General features: G+C 41.5%; 1 protein-coding gene across 2 annotated transcripts in view; it reads right to left on the bottom strand.

Moving 5' to 3' along the window:
- Positions 1 to 20666, bottom strand: part of LOC143281882 (serine/threonine-protein kinase ATR-like) — a 153259-nt gene that overhangs the window by 56577 nt on the left and 76016 nt on the right. For both annotated transcript variants that reach the window (XM_076587156.1, XM_076587157.1), the window contains exons 39-45: positions 19746 to 19881; positions 17552 to 17697; positions 11698 to 11812; positions 8738 to 8875; positions 7161 to 7338; positions 6103 to 6290; positions 1012 to 1117 (exon numbers count right to left, since the gene is read on the bottom strand). In XM_076587156.1, the coding sequence (XP_076443271.1) occupies positions 1012 to 1117; positions 6103 to 6290; positions 7161 to 7338; positions 8738 to 8875; positions 11698 to 11812; positions 17552 to 17697; positions 19746 to 19881 (1007 nt within the window). The remainder of the gene's footprint in view (positions 1 to 1011; positions 1118 to 6102; positions 6291 to 7160; positions 7339 to 8737; positions 8876 to 11697; positions 11813 to 17551; positions 17698 to 19745; positions 19882 to 20666) is intronic.

Raw genomic sequence — 20666 nt, 5'->3', positions numbered from 1 at the left:
GAACAACAGTAATTGATCGGGCATTATTTCTTTCATGTTTTGTTCGGAAAATTGTCTGACTTTGCATACTTTGGAAGTAACCTAATAATCCTTTGACACTGAAACAATATATGATGATCTGTTTACCACATACACAATTTATGTTTTTGCTAAACTAAACTTTGTCTTGAAAGCATTCAGACTTATGCGAGACACCAGAGAGGCGATCAGTCTATAATAGTACGAAGGGAAATCCATCATTTTTTGTTGTGTATTTTCAGTTGTAAGTGTATGTGTGTGTGTGTGTGTGTGTGTGTGTGTGTGTGTGTGTGTGTGTGTGTGTGCACTTGTGTGTGTCCATACATATGTGTGCAAGCAGCATGACGAGGGAAAACCTGAAAGACAGGAAGTGTCAATAAAGTTTGTGTATAGACAAACAACACCATATGTACTTCAAAATTCTGAACCAGTGTTTTAATATACTAAAGGAAAACTTAAGAAAACTGTACAAATAACAGAATTCTTCTAATATTTAAAAATGAAACACTGACTGCAACGCAAACACACACATCAAAACACTCTATAAATGTGTATGTATTAATGTGATTATTTAGTGTGTGCATTACTATCCTCTAACTTCAGCAGGTTGCCAGCAACTTGGTCCCAACCGCTGCTCATAAACAAATCAAGGGGAAGTACCCAGTTCCTTAATTACTAAGGGAAGTCACTGAAGTCAAAGATTGCACATCTTGATTGATGTCGTCAAGTGTCACAAACACAAGAATCAAGAAAATATCGTCCTTTGATCCCTGTTTGGGCACGGGGGATAAACATTAGCAACACACATACATATGCACCAACACCCACACCAACACACACACCACAACACAAACACATACACCATTACACACACACACACAACAACAACACACACACACACACCAACACAAACACCAACACACATACACACACCAACACAAACACATATACACGCATCCCCAAACAATGGTCCACACTTTTCCTTGATCTCACCCAGACTTTCATGGACAAGGATTTCCTGTGTCAAGGTCGGCTGAGTCTGTCGCACTGCTGCCACGCCCAACACCCCATCAGGTTCGTTCAGGCAGTCGTACAAACGCTGAAACAGGCAACTGTGCCTTGTAAGCAAATCAAATCACAACCTGCTGTCGGTGTACTCCTCACTCGTCAAGTCACATTGTCATGAGTTCGCTCACGGCGATGCGTACAGCTGCTAATTCTCTACCCAGAGTTGCGCTGAAGAAGCCGGCCGGATCGCCGACGAAAGCTACGCAAGTGAGTAGGCTTCTTTGCCTGAGAGATCGGTTTAACTTGGTAGTCATTATGTCAAGTATTGTTCTAATGTCAAGTGCACATGCTTTAGTAACCTGACAATTGAGCATATAATTTTTCACTGTAGTTTGATGAAGCTTTTTGTACACGAAAGTGTGTCTTCACAAGTGACTGAGAACATTGATGTTTTTGACTTTTTGCATTCATTATCAGTTGTTTCGCTTGTCAGTTTAACGACTTCTCTTTTACGAAGTCCTTTAAGTAATCTCCTGTAACTGTATTTAGAGTTGTTGTTTTTTTTCTTCCAAATTTCACCCACATTTTTACCCTCATTTGCCCAGTTTCTCCCAACCCTCCATTCATCCACATCTCCCACCCCTTCTAACCGATAATACTCAGATGTATTCATAAATACTTTAACAAAATGTCTTCAATCACCGATATGTGTGACAGGACATTAAACAAAATTCCTCCTCCATTATGTCAAACCAAATCAGCTGCTGTGGTGAACTAGTCAGCATCTAGAACTAATATTCTAGTCTCAAATAAGCAACAGGATTTCTACTCCCCACTATGCTAGATCCTGAGTGGTGTCTGAGTGCAAGTCTTTCCAATGAAAGTAAACTGAAATCCCATGTACTAGCATGCACTTGGTTAAAGTAAAAGAACCAATAACAGCAAAGAGGTAGTCCCTAGCAAAATTCAGTAGAGAAGTCCACTTTGATTGTAAAATAAATACACTTACTGACAGGGAAAAAAAAAAGAGAAGAGCAGCCCAAATCTCACACAGAGAAATCTGTTACAACAGAAAGTGGTACAACGTAAGAAATCGACTGAGAACAGAAAATGAGAATGAGACAGAGAGAATGGAAACAAAGGAGACAACAACATCACGATGAATCATGTTCACTGCTGGAAAGCTTTTAACTCACTCAGTACGGCCAGTCCTCTCTTCTCCTCTACACAGACCCTTCGGATGTCCAGTGGGTGTCTGAATGACCCAACCTTTAGCTTCCGTCATCAGAATTGTGGTATTCTTTGTCAACATTCACCTCTTCAGTGTAAGAGCCTTCCGCTTGTTATATTTTGATGGTTGTAATTGGGGTGAAATGCTGTTAACGTCGTCTCTTTCGCCGTTCGTATGGAGAGAGTTAAACACCCTGAAGTTTTGGGGTTAATGTCACAAGGAAATTACGTATGATAGTCATATCCGACTATGACCAGAATAGCAGAGGAGGCAGCTGCTGTTTTGACTCTCTGGACTAGAATTTGATTACAGTGGAAAGTGTCTTGTCCAAGTTACATCCTCACTCTCTTGGCCAGCTAGTCCCCAAGGCTGCAGCACTCAGAGCCAGTGCAATCTTGCCTCCCGGTTTGAGTGTCGTAGTCAATAAGTTATAAATGAATTCCAATTGCAGTGAAGAAACCATTGATCTTCTTCTCCTTCTTCTGCGTTCACTCATATGCACACGAGTGGGCTTTTACGTGTATGACCGTTTTTACCCCGCCATGTAGGCAGCCATACTCCGTTTTCGGGGGTGTGCATGCTGGGTATGTTCTTGTTTCCATAACCCACCGAACGCTGACATGGATTACAGGATCTTTAACGTGCGTATTTGATCTTCTGCTTGCATATACACACGAAGGGGGTTCAGGCACTAGCAGGTCTGCACATATGTTGACCTGGGAGATCGTAAAAATCTCCACCCTTTACCCACCAGGCGCCGTCACTGTGATTTGAACCCGGGACCCTCAGATTGACAGTCCAACGCTTTAACCACTCGGCTATTGCGCCCGTCAAAACCATTGATCAAATAGCTCTCACTCTGCTATGGGCCAAACTAAGCTGCGAGCTTATGTCAGTCTCTGAAGTAAGCTGAGTGTTGGGTCTACTGTATGTTGTAAGCGCTCATTCTGCTATGGGCCCAACTGTAAGTTTATGTCAGTCTCTGAAGTAAGCTGAGTGGTGGGTCTACTGTATGTTGTAAGCTCTCATTCTGCTATGGGCCCAACTGTAAGTTTATGTCAGTCTCTGAAGTAAGCTGAGTGTTGGGTCTACTGTATGTTGTAAGCGCTCACTCTGCTATGGGCCCAACTGTAAGTTTATGTCAGTCTCTGAAGTAAGCTGAGTGTTGGGTCTACTGTATGTTGTAAGCTCTCACTCTGCTATGGGCCAAACTATAAGTTTATGTCAGTCTCTGAAGTAAGCTGAGTGTTGGGTCTACTGTATGTTGTAAGCGCTCATTCTGCTATGGGCCCAACTGTAAGTTTATGTCAGTCTCTGAAGTAAGCTGAGTGGTGGGTCTACTGTATGTTGTAAGCGCTCACTCTGCTATGGGCCCAACTGTAAGTTTATGTCAGTCTCTGAAGTAAGCTGAGTGTTGGGCCTACTGTATGTTGTAAGCTCTCATTCTGCTATGGGCCCAACTGTAAGTTTATGTCAGTCTCTGATATGAGCCAAGTGCTGGGTCTACTGTAGCTCTCACTCTGCTAAACTTGGCTAAACTAAGGCTAAACTATTTTACAATAAAGGACTGTTCATGCACAAAATCCTTCATGGCACCGCTCCATCCTATCTGACAAATATGTTTAGTTTTAATAATTATCGACACACATAGGATAAACCTTCCATTTACTACTATCTTTTTATGCAAATCAAGCCTTGCATATTCAGGGGGGTGGTTAAGGAATCATATCCCAGAAACTTTAAAAACGGAATCAAATTTTCAAAAATTCAAATCTAAATTACTAATATACCCAATGAATCTCTCAAACTTAGCACCTCTTTATCCTAAAATGTACTGATTATGTTCCAGTGTCACTGATATTTTATGAGTACAGAAAATGAAGTTTGCTATAGATTCGCCACCCATGTCCCATCTCTGTCAATCTATCTCTCCTTTTTTTTTCTTTCCTTAATGATTTGATCTTTTCAATGATAGTCTGTCGTGTCGTGCTTAACTAGGTAATGTACATGCTTTCATTTATGCCTTTTATTTTCATATGTAATTGTGTGTGTGTGTGTGTGTGTGTGTGTGTGTGTGTGTTGCTTTTTTTTTTTTTCTTTTCTTCTTTGCCCTTGAGGGCTGGATGTAAAAAAGCAGCTGTGCTTACTCCACTACCCTCGTTAAATAAGAATTCGTTTCGTTTCGTTTCTGCATGGGCCCAACTGTTAGCTTATGTCAGTCTCTGATATGAGCCGAGTACTGGGCCAACCAGGAAATGAAAGTAGCATTAACTACTTTTATGTCGCTCTCACTGTCCCTTCTCGTTTCTATCATTAGTACAACAACAGCTTGCTTCCACATCAGTCCTGTATGCTCTTCAATGTCTGGTGTAAGAACTGAATATGTCTATACCAACAAAAAAAACACACAAAAAAACCCAACCAAAAGAGAGATAAGCAAAGAACACAAAGAATCTGGTACAAATCCTGCTATCTATTTATCCATTACTGCTGTTTGGTGCATATCTGTTATGCATGTGTGGGTGTATGTGTGAATGTGTGTCTTCATGTTTTACATTTATTTGCTTATTTATCATCATTGTTGTCTTATTTATTTATTTATTATTATTATCATTACTACTACCTTTTTTTTATATCATAATTATTATTTATTTATTTATGTAAGCTTATCTATTATTTATTCACCTTTTTTTTTTTCTCAAGGCCTGACTAAGTGCGTTGGGTTACGCTGCTGGTCAGGCATCTGCTTGGCAGATGTGGTGCAGCGTATATGGATTTGTCCGAACGCAGTGACGCCTCCTTGAGCTACTGAAACTGAAACTGAAACTGGAACTGCGGTTTACAGCCTAACAGACTGCACCGGGTCACACCAGGCCAGAAAACAATGCTGAGAATCATCCCACAGAACCTTCACTGAAAAACACAAACAAACAAACAGAAAACGAAAATCAGGAACAAGGCACAAGATGACAGAACACTTTGTCATCTCCAAAAGAAAAATGGCTGACTATATTTGCAGATAAAAAAAAAAAAGGGTGACATTAAAAACAATAAGAGAATGTATAAATAAATACAAATCTAGCCATATAATAACATGAAATACTGCAAAAAAGTAATCCGTTACAAATAAAATTCACTAAAAACAATAAATAAATACACGAAGAAAGAAAGAAAGAAAGAAAGAAAGAAACTCATCCACAGATCAATACAAAGCACAGTCAAAAAGTAATATAAAACAACATTACTCATGCTCATTATTATTATAATGCCACCACTCGCTTTCACCTTACCCTAGATACCATTCCTGTAATAGTTGACACAATTGATGCTGTTGCTATGTTACAACTGGTCCAGGCTATTCATTATTAATGTCATCTTAAATCATCATGATTACTACAATCATTAATGTGTAAACATTGATTGACTGAATGATTGGACAAATCTTCCTTTTTTTTTTTTTTTTTTGTTGTTGTTGTTGTTGATGTTGTTGTTGTTACAGATTTGTTTTGCCTTGTTTAGTTTGTTTTTGTTATGTTTTGTTTTATCTCTCTGTAGTGGAAGATGCTACTGTTTGTTTTATAATGTTTGTTTCATACTATTCTCTGTATTGTATACATGTTTATTGGAAAATTATTTAAAAAAAAAGTTTAAAAAAAAATATATATATATAAACAACATTAAAAAAAACACACATGAAAAAAAATAAATGAATACAGAGATAAATAATGAAACAAATAAATAAACAAATAAATTAATAAATAATATTTGAAAAAAACAACAAAACCCAATCTACAAAACAACAAGCCACAGCTGCCACACTCATGCAGGAATCATGGCACACTGACCTGGAGAAAGTCCAGATGGCCGACGTCATGTAGGTCCTGCTTGGTGTCGGAGATGAACTGCTCAAAGTGCATAAGGGATCGGGTGTAGGCCTTGCAGTTGTAGCTGGCCTCTGCCAGCACGTCCTGTGGGATCCGCGTCAAAAAGACGTTCACTGCCCGGAACTGCGCATTGTTGGCGTAGTTTGGAACTGCAACAGTAATGACAATGGTATGTTGTTGACGTAGGTTAGAACTGTAATAATGATAATGATAGTGTTGTTGACATAGGTTAGAACTGTAATAATGATAATGATAGTGTTGTTGACATAGGTTAGAACTGTAACAGTAATGACAATAGTATGTTGTTGACGTAGGTTAGAACTGTAATAATGATAATGATAGTGTTGTTGACATAGGTTAGAACTGCAACAGTAATGACAACAGTATGTTGCTGACGTAGGTTAGAATGGTCATAATGATAATGCGTTAGTGGCGTAGGTTAGAACCGCAACAGTAATGACAATAGTATGTTGTTGACGTAGATTAGAACTGTCATAATGATAACGCGTTTTTGGTGTTCTTTGGAAGTGCAACAGTAAGAACAATGGTATGTTGTTGGCGCAGGTTAGAACTGTAATAATGATAATGAAAGTGCGTTGCTGGCATATGTTAGAACTGCAACAGTAATAACAATGGTATGTTGCTGGCGCAGGTTAGAAATGTAATGATGATAATTAATGATAGTGCATTGTTGGCATAGGTTAGAACTCGAGAACATCAACAGCAATAACAATAGTATATTGTTGGCGTAGGTGAGAATTCTAATGATGCTAACAATAGTACAGCATGTTGTTGGGATAGGTTTAGAAACATAATAATAATTTATAGTGGCATGTTGCTGGTGTATGTGGGAACCATAATGATAAGACAATTAATAATGGTGGTACGTTGCTGAAATTCGGTGCTGGGGGTGCATATTGATTTTCTTCCTGTTTGTCTCCAGGGCCAATAAAACATATCTGTGAATGTCTAGCCCTGTGAACGCTGACACACAACACAACACCCCCACCCCTGCGTACCTCTGCCAGGTGGGAGGCCGGCGGTCAGCGTACGGATGCGGTGTGTTCTCCACTTGGTCAGGTAGTCCAGCACAGAGAACACGGTCTGGGCGCTCATGTGTCGCAGGTCAGAGGTGCTGGTGTGCCTCGTGTCCGCCTTCTTCGCTTCACCGATCACCTCCATCACCTCCTTGTGGATCTGACCACAGTCACCACAAACCTCCATCACCTTGTGGATCTGACCACAGTCACCACATACCTCCATCACCTCCTTGTGGATCTGACCACAGTCACCACATACCTCCATCACCTTGTGGATCTGACCACAGTCACCACATACCTCCATCACCTTGTGGATCTGACCAGTCACCACATACCTCCATCACCTCCTTGTGGATCTGACCACAGTCACCACATACCTCCATCACCTCCTTGTGGATCTGACCACAGTCACCACATACCTCCATCACCTTGTGGATCTGACCACAGTCACCACATACCTCCATCACCTTGTGGATCTGACCACAGTCACCACATACCTCCATCACCTTGTAGATCTGACCAGTCACCACATACCTCAATCACCTCCTTGTGGATCTGACCACAGTCACCACATACCTCTATCACCTTGTGGATCTGACCACAGTCACCACATACCTCCATCACCTTGTGGATCTGACCACAGTCACCACATACCTCCATCACCTCCTTGTGGATCTGACCACAGTCACCACATACCTCCATCACCTTGTGGATCTGACCACAGTCACCACATACCTCCATCACCTCCTTGTGGATCTGACCAGTCACCACATACCTCCATCACCTTGTGGATCTGACCACAGTCACCACATACCTCCATCACCTTGTGGATCTGACCACAGTCACCACATACCTCCATCACCTTGTGGATCTGACCACAGTCACCACATACCTCCATCACCTTGTGGATCTGACCACAGTCACCACATACCTCCATCACCTCCTTGTGGATCTGACCAGTCACCACATACCTCCATCACCTCCTTGTGGATCTGACCACAGTCACCACATACCTCCATCACCTCCTTGTGAATCTGACCACAGTCACCACATACCTCCATAACCTCCTTGTGGATATGAAGTCATTCACCACCGCACTGCTGACATAACATTCACCACAGCACTGCTGACAGCATTCACCAGAGCACTGCTGACACACAGCATTCACCACCGCACTGCTGACATAACATTCACCACAGCACTGCTGACACACAGCGTTCATCACAGCACTGCTGACACACAGCGTTCACTACAGCACTGCTGACACACAGCGTTCATCACAGCACTGCTGACACAACATTCACCACAGCACTGCTGACACACAACACTCACCACAGTACTGCTGACACATGTGATACAATACAATGCAATATGATACAATACAATACATTGCAATACGATATGATACAATATGATAAAATACAATGCTATACAATGCAATACAATACAAAGCAATACAATACAATACAAAGCAATACAATAGAATACAATACAAAGCAATACAATATATAATACAATGCAAAACAATACAATACTATACAAATCAATTGACTGACCTCCACCTGGTCACCATCGGTGCCGTCCAGCAACACCTGAAGCACAATGTGAGGCAGCAGGTAGAGAGCCACCTGCAGGTTGTGCCGCTTGGTGGCACTGCATGCCTGGAACACCTGGAAGGCCACGCCGTCCTTCACCTGTGTACCAGCATGCAGCATAACAGCTTACTTAATAACATTCACCTGTGAACTAACACAACAGGTAACATCATAATATTCACCAGTGTACCAACACAGAGCACTATAGCTTACTTAATAACATTCACCTGTGTACTAACACAACAGGTAACACCATAATATTCACCAGTGTACCAACACAGAGCACTATGAGCCACGATCGTGGCTTTCCCGGTAAAGTGCGATGGGCCACGATCGTGGCTCTGTTTACATAAGGTCCGACATCGTACGGCTATGCTCGGCAGCCTTCGTAAAACTGCCTCGTTCTGGTGTTACTGCCTCCCTGCTTGTGTTTGCACAAACTTTGACTGAGTTTATAAGTCCAGATCTTCGTATTTTTTGTAAACAATGAGTGACACTGAAGTTGACAAAGCTCAGGAAATGAGTGACCTTGTCACTAGTGATGATTCATTTGCTGACAGGGATTCTGGTGAAAACGGCTTTGTTATTTTGACACTTGGGCATGCTGGCTTGCTTGTTGTTCATTCAGTTTTGTGTCTCCAGCCACAAAAACTGGGGGTTGGGTGATGGGGGTGGGGAGGGGTGGTAAAGTGGGTTAGGCATGGGTCTATTGTGATTTCTTGACCAAATCAAGCTAGAAAACTGGAAATTATTTTGATTTAAAGCATTCTTGCTGCTTTTGAAAGCAACATGAGCTAAAAGAAAACATTTATTTCTGTTTTTGCCTGTGATTGCATAAAGTATTGTAGATGTGCGCGTGCGTGGCGTCGGTGGGTGTGTCTCAAACAAATAATACAGTGCTTATAATTTCATTGTTTCAGTTATATTCATTTCATGATTCTGCAGCCAGAACATTTTCTGCACAGTTTAATGCCAATTTTGAGATTTTGACTCTATAAAAGATGTGAAAATACCTATAAACATTGTGGCTGACGTTTTTGGAAAACAAGTTTGCAAAATTTGTTGTTTATATCCTGTGGAATATATCCAACTACTTACAAGGTACAGCCTTTTTCTTACTTTTATCTGATTCTTCATTCACTCTACTTTCCAAAAATGTATAGGTTTGCCTATTTATTCTTACTGATAAGCATACAAATGCCCCAAATCAGAGCACAGGTAGCGGAGGCAAACTATCCCTTTGTTTTAAGCATGATTTCTGTAAGTATGTTTTATTATATCCAGCACTTTGAGGGTTAATAACATTCACCTGTGAACTAACACAACAGGTAACACCATAATATTCACCAGTGTACCAACACAGAGCACTATAGCTTACTTAATAACATTCACCTGTGTACTAACACAACAGGTAACACCATAATATTCACCAGTGTACCAACACACAACACACCAGGTAACTTAATAACATTCACCTGTGTACCAACACGCGACAGGCCGCATGACAACATTCACCTGTGTACCGACACACGACAGGCCGCATGACAACATTCACCTGTGTACCAACACACGACAGGCCGCATGACAACATTCACCTGTGTACCGACACACGACAGGCCACATGACAACATTCACCTGTGTACCAACACACGACAGGCCGCATGACAACATTCACCTGTGTACTGACACACAACACACCAGGTAACTTAATAACATTCACCTGTGTACCAACACACGACAGGCCGCATGACAACATTCACCTGTGTACCGACACACAACACACCAGGTAACTTAATAACATTCACCTGTGTACCAACACACGACAGGCCGCATGACAACATTCACCTGTGTACTGACACGCAACACACCAGGTAACTTAATGACATTCACCTGTGAACCAACACACGACAGGCCGCATGACAACATTCACCTGTGTACCGACACACAACACACCAGGTAACTTAATGACATTCACCTGTGTACCAACACACAACAGGCCGCATGACAACATTCACCTGTGTACCGACACACAACACACCAGGTAACTTAATGACATTCACCTGTGTACCAACACACGACAGGCCGCATGACAACATTCACCTGTGTACCGACACACAACACACCAGGTAACTTAATGACATTCACCTGTGAACCAACACACGACAGGCCGCATGACAACATTCACCTGTCTACCGACACACAACACACCAGGTAACTTAATGACATTCACCTGTGAACCAACACACGACAGTCCGCATGACAACATTCACCTGTGTACTGACACACAACACACCAGGTAACTTAATAACATTCACCTGTGAACCAACACACGACAGGCCGCATGACAACATTCACCTGTCTACCGACACACAACACACCAGGTAACTTAATGACATTCACCTGTGAACCAACACACGACAGTCCGCATGACAACATTCACCTGTGTACCGACACGCAACACACCAGGTCACTTAGTAACACCAGCTGCCATGGCGAAGTGGTTAGCATCGCGGACTGACAGCTGGGAGGACGCGGGTTCAAATCCCAGCGGAGGTGGGTTTTTCGGCCCGTGGCCGGCTCCTACCCAGAGTTGAGTGTGCTGTGGGCTTAAATGGGGAGACTGGGACCACACAGTCCAGTGTCATCCATGTCTAATATCACTCAAAGTGAAAAGACATTATATTAAAGAAAAAGAAAGAACACACACACACACACACACACATCCCACACACATGACTAATATCACTCAAATTTAAAAGATATTATATTAAAGAAAGAGAAAGAACACATACACACACATCCCCCCCCCCACCCCCCATCCGCTCCCCCACATGACATGTCTGATATCACTCAAAGTGAAAAGACATTATATTAAAGAAAGAGAAAGAACACATACACACACACACATCCCACACACACACCTTGGACACCAGGTAGTTAGTCCAGTTGCTGACCCAGTCCAGTAGGTTCTTCCCTTTACGACTGCCGTAGATGGGGACCTGCAGGTTGGAGTTTTTCTCCACCGTCAGCTTGTATCTGTACACACACCCAAAATGACCTGATCCACAAACAAGGTCCTCACATGATGTGACCAAAGAAAATTCCATACTTTGATCACCAGACCTTGTTCTGACCAGACTGAAAATTTTCCATACCAAACACTGAGCTAAACTGAGTAAAAACAAAATGTCTGCTACATTGCTGATGACAGAGTTTTGAGGACATTCTGGATCATTTCGTTTATTTATTTACAGTCTGTTCATCTAAGATGATGATATTAGACTGAAAACTTTCTGGATCTGTGTTCAGTTTTCATCACTTTTTGTTTGTTAATTTGTTGGGTTGTTTCTTCTTTTTTTTTTTTTTCTTTTTTTTTTTTTTTTTAATGCACTGAGCTCTTTATTAAATGGTGTTCTGAGATTGTTCTAGACCCTGAAGGGCGAAACATATTTCTACAAGACATTCCCAGTCCTGGAAATGATTTTCTCATTTCTCCCAAGACATTCCCAGCCCTGTAAATGATTCTCTCAGACATTCCCAGCCCTGTAAATGATTCTCTCAGACATTCCCAGCCCTGTAAATGATTCTCTCAGACATTCCCAGCCCTGTAAATGATTCTCTCAGACATTCCCAGTCCTGTAAATGATTCTCTCAAACATTCCCATCCTGGAAATGATTCTCTCAGACATTCCCAAAATGATTCCCTCAGACATTCCCAAAATGATTCTCTCAGACATTCCCAAAATGATTCTCTCAGACATTCCCAGCCCTGTAAATGATTCCCTCAGACATTCCCAAAATGATTCTCTCAGACATTCCCAGCCCTGTAAATGATTCCCTCAGACATTCCCAAAATGATTCTCTCAGACATTCCCAGCCCTGTAAATGATTCCCTCAGACATTCCCAAAATGATTCTCTCAGACATTCCCAGCCCTGTAAATGATTCCCTCAGACATTCCCAAAATGATTCTCTCAGACATTCCCAGCCCTGTAAATGATTCCCTCAGACATTCCCAAAATGATTCTCTCTCAGACATTCCCAGCCCTGTAAATGATTCTCTCAGACATTCCCAAAATGATTCTCTCAGACATTCCCAGCCCTGTAAATGATTCTCTCTCAGACATTCCCAAAATGATTCTCTCAGACATTCCCAGCCCTGTAAATGATTCTCTCAGACATTCCCAAAATGATTCTCTCAGACATTCCCAGCCCTGTAAATAACTCTCTCTCAGACATTCCCAGCCCTGTAAATGATTCTCTCAGACATTCCCAGCCCTGTAAATGATTCTCTCAGACATTCCCAAAATGATTCTCTCAGACACTCCCAGCCCTGTAAATGATTCCCTCAGACATTCCCAAAATGATTCTCTCAGACATTCCCAGCCCTGTAAATGATTCCCTCAGACATTCCCAAAATGATTCTCTCAGACATTCCCAGCCCTGTAAATGATTCCCTCGGACATTCCCAAAATGATTCTCTCAGACATTCCCAGCCCTGTAAATGATTCCCTCAGACATTCCCAAAATGATTCTCTCAGACATTCCCAGCCCTGTAAATGATTCTCTCAGACATTCCCAAAATGATTCTCTCAGACATTCCCAGTCCTGGAAATGATTCCCTCAGACATTCCCAAAATGATTCTCTCAGACATTCCCAGTCCTGTAAATGATTCTCTCAGACATTCCCAGTCCTGTGAATGATTCTCTCAGACATTCCCAAAATGATTCCTTCAGACATTCCCAGTCCTGGAAATGATTCTCTCAGACATTCCCAAAATGATTCTCTCAGACATTCCCAGTCCTGGAAATGATTCTCTCAGACATTCCCAGCCCTGTAAATGATTCTCTCCGACATTACCAGTCCTGTATGATTCTCTCAGACATTCCCAGCCCTGTAAATGATTCTCTCAGACATTCCCAGTCCTGTAAATGATTCTCTCAGACATTCCCAGCCCTGTAAATGATTCTCTCAGACATTCCCAGCCCTGTAAATGATTCTCTCAGACATTCCCAAAATGATTCTCTCAGACATTCCCAGCCCTGTAAATGATTCTCTCAGACATTCCCAAAATGATTCTCTCAGACATTCCCAGCCCTGTAAATGATTCTCTCTCAGACATTCCCAAAATGATTCTCTCAGACATTCCCAGCCCTGTAAATGATTCTCTCAGACATTCCCAAAATGATTCTCTCAGACATTCCCAGCCCTGTAAATAATTCTCTCTCAGACATTCCCAGCCCTGTAAATGATTCTCTCAGACATTCCCAGCCCTGTAAATGATTCTCTCAGACATTCCCAAAATGATTCTCTCAGACACTCCCAGCCCTGTAAATGATTCCCTCAGACATTCCCAAAATGATTCTCTCAGACATTCCCAGCCCTGTAAATGATTCCCTCAGACATTCCCAAAATGATTCTCTCAGACATTCCCAGCCCTGTAAATGATTCCCTCGGACATTCCCAAAATGATTCTCTCAGACATTCCCAGCCCTGTAAATGATTCCCTCAGACATTCCCAAAATGATTCTCTCAGACATTCCCAGCCCTGTAAATGATTCTCTCAGACATTCCCAAAATGATTCTCTCAGACATTCCCAGTCCTGGAAATGATTCCCTCAGACATTCCCAAAATGATTCTCTCAGACATTCCCAGTCCTGTAAATGATTCTCTCAGACATTCCCAGTCCTGTAAATGATTCTCTCAGACATTCCCAAAATGATTCCTTCAGACATTCCCAGTCCTGGAAATGATTCTCTCAGACATTCCCAAAATGATTCTCTCAGACATTCCCAGTCCTGTAAATGATTCTCTCAGACATTCCCAGTCCTGTAAATGATTCTCTCAGACATTCCCAGTCCTGTAAATGATTCTCTCTCAGACATTCCCAGTCCTGGAAATGATTCTCTCAGACATTCCCAGTCCTGTAAATGATTCTCTCAGACATTCCCAGCCCTGTAAATGATTCTCTCAGACATTACCAGTCCTGTATGATTCTCTCAGACATTCCCAGCCCTGTAAATGATTCTCTCAGACATTCCCAGTCCTGTAAATGATTCTCTCAGACATTCCCAGCCCTGTAAATGATTCTCTCAGACATTCCCAGCCCTGTAAATGATTCTCTCAGACATTCCCAAAATGATTCTCTCAGACATTCCCAGCCCTGTAAATGATTCTCTCTCAGACATTCCCAAAATGATTCTCTCAGACATTCCCAGCCCTGTAAATGATTCTCTCAGACATTCCCAAAATGATTCTCTCAGACATTCCCAGCCCTGTAAATAATTCTCTCTCAGACATTCCCAGCCCTGTAAATGATTCTCTCAGACATTCCCAGCCCTGTAAATGATTCTCTCAGACATTCCCAAAATGATTCTCTCAGACACTCCCAGCCCTGTAAATGATTCCCTCAGACATTCCCAAAATGATTCTCTCAGACATTCCCAGCCCTGTAAATGATTCCCTCAGACATTCCCAAAATGATTCTCTCAGACATTCCCAGCCCTGTAAATGATTCCCTCGGACATTCCCAAAATGATTCTCTCAGACATTCCCAGCCCTGTAAATGATTCCCTCAGACATTCCCAAAATGATTCTCTCAGACATTCCCAGCCCTGTAAATGATTCTCTCAGACATTCCCAAAATGATTCTCTCAGACATTCCCAAAATGATTCTCTCAGACATTCCCAAAATGATTCTCTCAGACATTCCCAGTCCTGTAAATGATTCTCTCAGACATTCCCAGTCCTGTAAATGATTCTCTCAGACATTCCCAGTCCTGTAAATGATTCCTTCAGACATTCCCAGTCCTGGAAATGATTCTCTCAGACATTCCCAAAATGATTCTCTCAGACATTCCCAGTCCTGTAAATGATTCTCTCAGAAATTCCCAGTCCTGTAAATGATTCTCTCTCAGACATTCCCAGTCCTGTAAATGATTCTCTCAGACATTCCCAGCCCTGTAAATGATTCTCTCCCACATTACCAGTCCTGTATGATTCTCTCAGACATTCCCAGCCCTGTAAATGATTCTCTCAGACATTCCCAGTCCTGTAAATGATTCTCTCAGACATTCCCAGCCCTGTAAATGATTCTCTCAGACATTCCCAAAATGATTCTCTCAGACATTCCCAGTCCTGTAAATGATTCTCTCAGACATTCCCAAAATGATTCTCTCAGACATTCCCAGCCCTGTAAATGATTCTCTCAGACATTCCCAAAATGATTCTCTCAGACATTCCCAGCCCTGTAAATGATTCTCTCAGACATTCCCAAAATGATTCTCTCAGACATTCCCAGCCCTGTAAATGATTCTCTCAGACATTCCCAGTCCTGTAAATGATTCTCTCAGACATTCCCAGTCCTGGAAATGATCCTCTCATCAGTCCCCCTAAAACTTTCATGATATGCATCTTTTTCTGTCATTAAAAATAAAATAAAAAATTTATAAAAAGGTGGTGTTGGTTTTCCCTCAACTTTGATGCTCCATACATGTATGCACCTTAACTGTGTTTAAAATCAGTAACAGAAAAAGCAAGAATTTTCCAGCAAATACATCAAACAGCACAAGCTCAAAAGCAAAAACCAACGAAGGTGGGAAAAAAACCCAACAAGGGACAGATTGATGTTTACAGTAAATACGTCGCAAACTGTTCAGAGATTGCCATACAGTATAAAGTTGCCAAATTCAATCATGGAGCTTATAGCTGATTCTTTAGTGCATCAGAGGTTAGAAGCCATTGTGTCCAGTCTGCATAACACTGAAAACAAAGCGTGCATGCTATGATTTGCATTAGAGGTTAGAAGCCATTATGTCCAGTCTGCACAACACTGAAAACAAAGCGTGCATGCTATGATTTGCATTAGAGGTTAGAAGCCATTGTGTCCAGTCTGCACAACACTGAAAACAAAGCGTGCATGCTATGATTTGCATTAGAGGTTAGAAGCCATTGTGTCCAGTCTGCACAACACTGAAAACAAAGCGTGCATGCTATGATTTGCATTAGAGGTTAGAAGCCATTATGTCCAGTCTGCACAACACTGAAAACAAAGCGTGCATGCTATGATTTGCATTAGAGGTTAGAAGCCATTATGTCCAGTCTGCACAACACTGAAAACAAAGCGTGCATGCTATGGTTTAGTGTTGAAAGGGAATGTGATCTATCTTCTTGTCCTTTTTTTTTTTTTTTTTTTTTTTTTACACTATTGTTAATCACAGTATCTTTGAGACAAATGCAAAACAACAAAGCAGTTGACACACTCCAGCCTTCAACCGAACCAGAAAGTTATGCTGTGACCTTAACCTAGAATACCAACACCTGTGAAGAAGCTTATTAACTTTTTTTAAAATTTTGTTTTTATCTGACTCTGAGAGCTCAGATTTCCCAAGTTTCTCACTTGATAATAATAATAAATCTGATTCATGAATAAGAATTAAAAAAAATAAATAAATAAAGTAAGATAAAATAAAATAAATGATAACAAACCTGATTCATGACTAAGAATACCAAAAAACCCCAAAAAAACAATAAAATAAGATAAAATAAAATAAACAATAATAAATCTGATTCATGACTAACAATGCCAAAAAAAAAAAATAAGGTAATAAAGTAAGATGAAATAAAATAAATAACAATAAATCTGATTCATGATTAAGAATGCCCCCCCCCCCACCCCCCTCAATGAAATAAGATAAAATAGATAATCATAAATCTGATTCATGACTAAGAATGCAGGAAAAAAAAAAAGAATCAAGAAAAAAAAAAAGGTTTACTTTGTGTTGAGCAGAGGGGCCAGAATCTCCTGCTGCTCCGACAACCGCCGCCACAGCTTGTTGCCCCTGGTCTCCGCATCACCGCTGCTGTGCGCCTCTATGTGGTAGATCTGGAGCAGCTCTTGTAAGGCAAACGCTGAACAGTCCTGCCAGAGAAACACAGCAATTATCTGCATATACAGACATGATTCTCTCTCTCCCCCATATATATATATATATATATATATAAATAAAACAAAGTTGAAAACCAACACCTATTTTGTTGAACAAAAAAATAAAAATATGAATTTTCACTGCCACCCGGCAGCTTGGTCACAGACTACACTTATAACAGGTGATGCTATTTTTTACGTCAACTTTCTGACCTTACATGACGTCTTCTACTAGTTATGATGTTCTAAATATTCCTTCAATTGTCTATGTACACATCACTCTTTTTCACTCTCACTCTCTCTCTGTATCTCGTGTTTATATATATATAATAATAATAATAATAATGGATACTTATATAGCACACTATCCAGAAATCTGCTCTAGGTGCTTTACAAAAACGCTTAACATAAAACATTATATCTATGTTACATACACACACCAAAATGTGACCACACACACACACACACACACACACGCTTGCACAAACACACACACTGCATACATAAATTTTAACATACATGTGTATCTAACAGCTACCCTAACACATACGCACACATAGGCAGGCACAAACTTACATAAACATATATATATATACATATTGCTTGGAAAATATATCACACTACAGTATTTCTTGCTTATGTTTCAATACTTTATCTGGCACATCCCCTCAGTAGTCCGATTTTGTTCAGCCTTATGTTCCATCCCGTTCACTGTGATCGTTTACCAACCCACAAGTGCTCTGTACCCCACACTGCGGAATTGCAAGGACAGCATGCCTTTACATACCTTGGTCCTGTCACACGAAATACTCTTGCCTAACAAACTGGTCATGCTGTAACAAAATGTCAGTACAAATCTGAGCGTCAAAACATCAAAAGGGGGTGCAACACTGTCTGCTGTCTCAAGCTCTCCATCTTACTTGACCTTTTTTTTTTTTTTTTTTTATGATTTTTCAATCTGCTGTGACAGTGATAGTGTAACACCCTCCCTTCCCTCCTACATCCTCTCTCCCCCCCAACCCCCCCCCCCCCCCCCCCCACCATGGATCCCAGTGATCTACTTCCATGATGAAATGACTTATTATTCTTTAAAATTACTATTCTTTGAAGAAACTTTTCACTTTCTTCCCCCCCCCAACCCCCCGACCCCCAACCACACACCCCCTTTTGACCACCCCAAAGGCAATTTTTTGTATCCTGTGTTTCGGATGATAAAATGATTGATTGTAACTGTATTGGAATGTACTGTATTGTATTGTATAATATTGTACTGTATTGGATTGGAATAGATTGTACTGGATTGTATCCTACTCTATTCTATTACTCTTTTAGTTATACTGCATTTTTCTGCATGGAAATAGGGCTACTCCCTCTCTGGGGAGAGCACACTGCTACAGTGCAGCACAGCAGCACCACCACCCCCACCTCCCCCCCTTTTTTTTCCTCCACGCAAGTGTATTTTGTTTTCCTATCAAACTGGATTGTCTACCACAATTTTGCCTGGGTGAGGGACAACCACCCTTTCGATGCCGTGGGTTCTTTAATCAAAGAAATACAACGTCTTGCACTGTCCTATAGTGTAAATTCTCTGATGCTGCATACAGACAGAACAAAGAAAGTCTTGCACCGTCCTTTTGAATTGGTTCTCTAATGTTGTATATACTATAGACAGAACAAAGTTGCCTCAACCCTTTCACCGCCAAGCTTGCATTTATGCACAGGCGTGGTAGAGGACCCGTGTCACTGAAAGGTGACCATTCATTGGTCTGTTATCCATGAACCTACTGCTCTTAATGTTCGGTGGTAGGACAGGCCATATTTTCTATACATCGCAAGGGGAATCCCCAGCTATTCTTGGCCACTGTCTTTTCTGTGTTTAAACCACAAGGGAATTTTGTACTCTAAACTGATTGGCGGTGAAAAGGTTAAAGCGCACGCTGCTCAAGGTACTTCGTATCTTCGCTTCATTCGAAAGACTAGCACCCAGATCACCACTGAAGGAGCTAAGCTCCCCTCCCCCCCTCCCCATGCCGCGGACAGACCTGCACCCTGGGCTCTGTGGCAGCCAGGAAGGACTTGATCACCTCCCCGATCAGCTCCACCACAAAGTTGTCGTCCTCCACTGTCGCCTGGAAGCGAGCGTGCTGCTCACAGGGGTCGTTGCTCATCAGCTGCAGCCTGTCAGTGGGAAGGATAAAATTAACCATGGGTTTTTAGAGTGTGCTCTTCTATGTCACACAGCACAGCCCCATCAACGTGGGGAAAATAAAAAATAATAATGGGTTTTTAGAATGTGCTCTATGTCACACAACAAAGCCCCATCAACGTGGGAAAGATAAAAATAATAATGGGTTTTTAGAATGTGCTCTTCTATGTCACACAGCACAGCCCCATCAACGAGGGGAAAATAAATAATAATAATGGGTTTTTAGAGTGTGCTCTTCAATGTCGCACAGCAAAGCCCAATCAACGTGGGAAAGATAAAAATAACAATGGGTTTTTAGAGTGTGCTCTTCAATGTCGCACAGCAAAGCCCAATCAACGTGGGAAAGATAAAAATAACAATGGGTTTTTAGAGTGTGCTCTTCAATGTCGCACAACAAAGCCCCATCAACGTGGGAAAGATAAAAATAATAATGGGTTTTTAGAGTGTGCTCTTCTATGTCACACAGCAAAGCCCCATCAACGTGGGAAAGATAAAAATAACAATGGGTTTTTAGAATGTGCTCCTCTATGTCACACAGCAAAGCCCCATCAACGTGGGGAAAATAAAAAATAACAATGGAGGAGGGACGCTCACTCAGTCTGGCTCCATGACAAAGCCATTATTGTCGTTAATAGGGGGCTTAGTAGGTGGTGTCCTAAGTACGTTAAAACATAACAGGCGCCACTAAACACCACCGAAGTGACTCAGCAGCAGTGCAGGGTCTCCTCTGGTGTGTGGCCTCCTGGCGACCTAACAT

The sequence above is a fragment of the Babylonia areolata genome, chromosome 5, assembly GCF_041734735.1.
Source record: "Babylonia areolata isolate BAREFJ2019XMU chromosome 5, ASM4173473v1, whole genome shotgun sequence".
NCBI lineage: Eukaryota > Metazoa > Mollusca > Gastropoda > Neogastropoda > Buccinidae > Babylonia > Babylonia areolata.
The sequence above is the reverse complement of the archived record's forward strand: the minus strand, read 5'-3'. Positions and strand labels throughout refer to the sequence as shown.